At 55.5% G+C, this 6,024-nt stretch overlaps 1 protein-coding gene across 10 annotated transcripts in view; it reads right to left on the reverse strand.

The window, feature by feature from the left end:
- Window positions 1-5,622, reverse strand: part of COQ8B (coenzyme Q8B) — a 25,775-nt gene extending 20,153 nt beyond the window's left edge. Inside the window, exons 1-5 of one of the 10 annotated variants that reach the window (XM_008964890.4) lie at window positions 5,227-5,245; window positions 4,952-5,068; window positions 2,878-2,982; window positions 2,625-2,744; window positions 2,414-2,480 (exon numbers count right to left, since the gene is read on the reverse strand). In XM_008964890.4, the coding sequence (XP_008963138.3) occupies window positions 2,414-2,480; window positions 2,625-2,744; window positions 2,878-2,979 (289 nt within the window). In that variant the 5' untranslated portion in view covers window positions 2,980-2,982; window positions 4,952-5,068; window positions 5,227-5,245. The other 9 variants (XM_034945225.3, XM_008964891.4, XM_003812472.5 and 6 more) reach the window with 9 other exon arrangements.
- Between the last annotated feature and the right edge of the window lie 402 nt (window positions 5,623-6,024).

Consider the following 6,024-nt stretch of genomic DNA (forward strand, 5'->3'; position numbering starts at 1 on the left):
CTCTTGTCCCTAAAGACGTCTCGGGTCTCTCTCCTTCTTTTGTTGTCACCATCTCTGTCAATTACCATATCTGGCATTTTCTGTGTCCTTTCTACATGTCAGGGGCTGTTCCCAGTGCCTTCTGTGCACTTACTAATTTTTGTCCCTTACATGAGGTCTCCACCTTCATAAAATGTATTTTACAGAAAACTTCCATTTTACAGAAAAGGAAATTGAGGTTCAGAGAAGTGAAGTAATTTGCCCAGAGTCACGTCACAAAGCGAGGACACAGCAGAGTCATCCCTTAATCCCTGGGCAGCCTGGTGCCAAAGCTCTAACCAGTGCCTTTGACTGCCTCTGCAGACTGTGAATCTATCTATGTATATATATATAGATTTTTTTTTTTTGAGACAGAGTTTCACTCTTGCTGCCCAGGCTGGAGTGCAATGGTGCGATCTCGGTTCACTGCAATCTCTACCTCCTGGGTACAAGTAAGTGAATCTATATTTTTAAAACTTGAACCAGGCGGGGCGTGGTAGCTCACGCCTATAATCCCAGCACTTTGGGAGGCTGAGGCAGGTGGATCACGAGGTGAGGAGTTCGAGATCAGCTTGACCAACATGGTGAAACCCCATCTCTACTAAAAATACAGAAATTAGCGGTCAGGCACAGTGGCTCACGTCTGTAATCCTGGCACTTTAGGAGGCCAAGGCAGGCGGATCACGAGATCAGGAGATCGAGACCATCCTGGCCAACATGGTGAAACCCTGTCTCCCTAAGAAAAAAAAAAAAAAAACAACAAAAAAAAGTTGGACGTGGTGGCGTGCACCTGTAACCCCCGCTACTCAGGAGGCTGAGGCAGGAGAATTGCTTGAACCTGGGAGGTGGAGGTTGCAGTGAGCTGAGATCATGCCACTGCACTCCAGTCTGGGTGACAGAGCAAGACTCCATCTCAAAAAAAAAAACAAAAACAAAACTTGAACCATGATCAGCAATAAGAAGACATTTACGTTATAACCAGTGCAGACCAAGGTATATGTTTCATGAAACAAGACTTTCCCTTGCTCTACAGGTGCATGCATATTTTCTGTCCTATTCTTCTTTTTAAATGCTGGTTGCAACCCACTAAATTATTTCATGTGACTTGCACGACATCCGGCTGTGTAACCCAAAGTCAAGTTACCTCCCCTTTGTTAGCCTCAATGTCCTCATGTACGGAATAGAACACTCATTAATTCAGTGCAGCATGTGTGTATATGGGACACTGCACATTACAGGTTCTCAGTAAATGTTATTATGGCCAGGAGCAGTGGCTCATGCATAGAACCCCAGCACTTCGGGAGGCCGAGGCAGGAGGATCGCTTGAGACCAACTTGAGCAACACAGGGAGACCCTATCTCTACAAAAAAATATTTTTTAAATTACCCAGGCCAGGCACAGTGGCTTCCCGGGCACTGTGGCTCACATCTGTAAATCCCAACACTTTGGGAGGCCGAGGTGGGTGGATCACTTGAGGTCAGGAGTTCAAGACCAGCCTGGCCAACATGGTGAAATTCTGTCTCTACTAAAAGTACAAAAATTAGCCAGGCGGCCAGGTGTGGTGGCTCACGCCTGTAATCCCAACACTTGGGAAGGCTGAGGCAGGCGGATCACAAAGCCAGGACATAGCAGAGTCACCCCTTGAACCCTGGGCAGCCTGGTGCCAAAGCTCTACCACTGCCTGACGAACATGGTGAAACCCCGTCTCTACTAAAAATACAAAAATTAGCTGGGTGTGGTGGATGCATGCCTGTAATCCCAGCTACTTGGGAGGGTGAGGCAGGAGAATCGGCTTGAACCCGGGAGGTGGAGGTTGCAGTGAGCCAAGATGGCGCCACTGCACTCCAGCCTGGGTGACAGAGGGAGACTCCGTCTCAAAAAAAAAAAAAAAAATAGCCAGGCATAGTGGCAGGCACCTGTAATCCCAGCTACTCAGGAGGCTGTGGCAGGAGAATTGCTTGAATGTAGGAGGCAGAGGTTGCAATGAGCCAAGACGGTGCCACTGCACTCCAGCCTGGGCAACAGAGCGAGACTCTGTCTCAAAGGAAAAAAAAAAAAAAATTACCTGGGCGGATGGTGCACAACCGTGGTCCCAGCTACTCAGGAGGCTGAGGCGAGAGAATTGCTTGAGCCCAGAAGTTTGAGGCTGCAGTGATCGCGCCACTGCACTCCAGCCTGGGTGACAAAGTGAGACTCTGTCTCAAAAAAAAAAAAAAAAAATTATCATTTACGTTCCTCTTGATTTCTCTTGGCTTTGCAGGCCCTTGCCTTTGTCTCTCTTTTTTTGTCTCTCTCTCTCTTTCCTGTCTCTGATTCATCCTCTCCCTTGCTTCAATCTGTAAATGTTGCCCTTTCTAATTGAGGTCACACCAAGATCCCCCAAAGTCACACCTACCCCCAAAGTTGGCCAAGCGGCTGATGCAGGAGGCAGGCACCTTGCGTTCTCGAGAGCGGTCACTCAGCTGGGAAATGGGGACAAGGTCTGAGGGTGGGAAAGTGGGCATCGTGGCCAGAGAGTGCAGCCACTCTGCCACCACACCCTTCCCCAAGCTCAGGGGGCCAGCAGTATTCGTGGGGTGTTGCTGGGTGGGTGGGGGTAATGATACCTGGGGCCGGGGTGTCTTCCTGGGACGGGCCTCCCGTGCCCTGCGAATGTCCTCCTCACCCAGGCCTCTCCCAGGCCCATCCTGGTAAAACTTTTGGGCCCAAGAACCTCCACATGGTCCCTGCAAGAGATATACTTTGATAAGGAGGGGAGGACATGGGATCACCTGGCCCTTCTGGACCCCTCCTGTCCTTTTACCCTCTGAAGTCTCCCTCAGCCTCTTCCCCTTGGGGACCTGCTCCCTAGCCTCTTACCCAGCGGTGGGGCCCAGGCCCCAGGGCCCCACAAGGCCGACCAACAGTCTGGCCCAGCTGTCCACCGGTCCCCCGAAGTAGGCCCCCCACCTTCAGCCACATTGCCTGGAGGAGAAGAGGAGGGATTATTCAGGTGGGAGTTGCCTGGCTTCTTGGCCAGGCCCCCATGTTCCTCTGTGTCCACCCTCTCTCATTCCCACCCACTAAATACTTCCTCCACTATTAATAGATTCCCACAGTTTCTCCTGGTTCTCCCCTGGTTGCTAGGAACCCTTAGCTCTTCCTGCACGCCTCCCAAAACCCACTTTCCCCCCTCTCCCAACCCTCGCCGTTGCTAGGGTCCGCCCCCGTTACTAGACACCCACAGTTCCTCAGGGGCTACCTCTCCACTTCTCTGAAACCCCCCTCGTTGCTATGCACCGCCTTCCCCTCTGTTGGCCCTGTAGGCACCCGCAATTCCTCCGGTGTCCCCCCGCCCGATCCCCACCCCGTTACTGAGCACCTCCCCCCGTTGCTAAGCACCCACTGCTCTCAGCCTCCGAGTCCGCAACCTGCTGGGGCCCTCCTGTGCTTCCGGGAGCCTCTGTATGCCCGCCCCCTTCGGCCAGCCAACCAATGGCGCGGCAGCAACTCGCTGACTGGCACGGAGTTTCTCCATCTGTGCGCGGGGGAAGGGGCCAGAGAGAGGCCCGAGCGATGGAGCCGGGAATTAAGGTGGGCATCGGGGGCCCATCTGCGGGGATTGCTGAGGCATCGCGGGAGCGCAAGCGTGCCCTGTCTGCCCTTCCACTCACCTCAAAGTGCCTTGTACGCGACAGACCCTTCTGTTCCCTACACTTTCTTGCAAAGTCTCCCTTACAAACCTGACGCCTCTCTTCTGCACGAATATCTTGCCAACCCCCCTTCTTATTTTTACCCCTGGCAGGCTCAACACAATTCCTTTGAATACACATTCTTCCCAGCAAACATTTCCCTTGCACATGGAGCCCCTCCACTTTGCACAAACACCCACATTCTGGCACCCAACCTCCTTCCTTGTGCATATAAATCCCTTGCCTTGCTTGCCAACTGTTTCCCGCTCACGCCTTCAACTCTCTCGTGTACATACCCTCCCCCCCACTTGCACACTGAGTCTCTGTTCCCTCACACACCCTGTTCTCTCCGCTCCCCGCCCACCTGCGGAATGGTGCGACTGGGAGCCCTCTGCTTCCTGTAGGCCTGACATTTCCCAGAACACACTCAGCCAAGATTCCCAGTGCTGAGTCAGGAACCTTGGCATCCCAGAAAACCACCTCCCATCCTATCTTTCTTTCTCTGTGTGTGTGTGTGTGTGTGTGTGTGTGTGTGTGTGTGCGCGCGCGCGCGCGCGTTGGAAAGCCTGCTCTCCCCACAACAGGCTGACTCACCCACTTCTCACAGTCTGGAATAGAGGCATCTGGTTGGGGCATCTTTCCCACCACTGGGAGAGGGAGGGATGCCGATGCTTCCCCCACAGAACCCCGCTGCCCCAACCCCTCTTGTCGGGAATCAGGCCTCTTTGTCTCTATTCCCGTACTGTGTGACCTCAGAAAAGCCCTCATCCCTCTCTGGACTTCTCCTTCCCAACCTGTATGAGGTACTAGGTGGGCTCCTGCCTTCGATTTCTCTCATTGGTCTGTGAAAAGGTGACTCATTTTAGAGCCTTGGACCTGTGCCCAATGTCTCCCCCAGTTGACTCAATTTCAAGACAAACCACCTCCTCTCCCCCTTCAGACGTGAACGGCTGACTCAGGAGCTGGGTGGCAGCTCAGCCTTGGGGGCAAAATATATCAAAATCACCTAGGACAATAAATAATCCTACTGGGCTACAACTGACAGTGCCAGGCCCGGGGCCACATGCTTCACATACATGAGATCATGTCAGATAGCCCCGTAGCTGCAAGCAAAGGGTAGAGGCCGGCAGATCTCTGAGCCTCTGTTCTCACGTGTAAAATGGAGCCCTGGCATCCCTATTGTTCAGCCTTGGAGAATGAACTGAAATCGTGTCAGGGTCTGATACAGAACAAGTACTCTATACATGAGAGAGATTTCTTACGGAAAATCCAATGGAGCGTAAGTCATTTGCTCAGGGTAGCGGAGCTGGGAACTGGCAGAGGAAGGTCTCGAACCCACACCCGTGGGAACTCCAAGTCTTTGAAAGTCCGTCCCGCCCCTGCGTGAAGAATGGGCGCGCGGCTGGACTCGTCACCGGGGGTTTTAGGGAAGATTGAACTTGTCATTCAACCGTGTAGGGAGGGTGGTTTAGTCACAGGGGTGGAGGGAGGGGGCCCACTGGCGCGCCACCAGGACCCCAGTGCCCTAGATGCATACCTGGCCGCGCTTCGGATGCTCAGAGGCAAACCCCCTCCCCTTGGGAGGCGGAGTCGGACGAGGCTCCGTCTCGTTCCGTTCCGTCACGTCCGGTGGGGCGGGGCTTCGGGGCTTTCCCCTTTGAGGGGAGTATCGGTTAACCCTTGCGCGGCGGGGCGGGCTGGAGCTCCGCGGGCCGGAACCCGGGAGTCGGGGCTCCCCAGCCACACCCCTCGCGGGATTTAAAGGGATAGGAGGGGCCGGGTCGGCCGAAGCCCGAACCGAAGGAGCGGGCATGAGGCGCTGCCCGTGCCGTGGGAGCCTGAGCGAGGCGGAGGCCGGGGCGCTGCCCGCGGCGGCCCGCATGGGACTGGAGGCGCCGCGAGGAGGGCGGCGGCGGCAGCCGGGACAGCAGCGACCTGGGCCCGGCGCAGGGGCCCCGGCGGGGCGGCCGGAGGGGGGCGGGCCCTGGGCCCGGACAGAGGGGTCCAGCCTCCACAGCGAGCCTGAGAGGGCCGGCCTCGGGCCTGCGCCGGGGACAGAGAGTCCGCAGGCAGAATTCTGGACAGACGGACAGACTGAGCCCGCGGCAGCTGGCCTTGGAGTAGAGACCGAGAGGCCCAAGCAAAAGACGGAGCCAGACAGGTCCAGCCTCCGGACGCATCTAGAAAGGAGCTGGTCAGAGCTGGAGACGACTTGTCTTTGGACGGAGACCGGGACAGATGGCCTTTGGACTGATCCGCACAGGTCCGACCTCCAGTTTCAGCCCGAGGAGGCCAGCCCCTGGACACAGCCAGGGGTTCATGGGCCCTGGACAGA

Source organism: Pan paniscus, chromosome 20 (genome assembly GCF_029289425.2).
Source record: "Pan paniscus chromosome 20, NHGRI_mPanPan1-v2.0_pri, whole genome shotgun sequence".
NCBI classification, from domain to species: domain Eukaryota; kingdom Metazoa; phylum Chordata; class Mammalia; order Primates; family Hominidae; genus Pan; species Pan paniscus.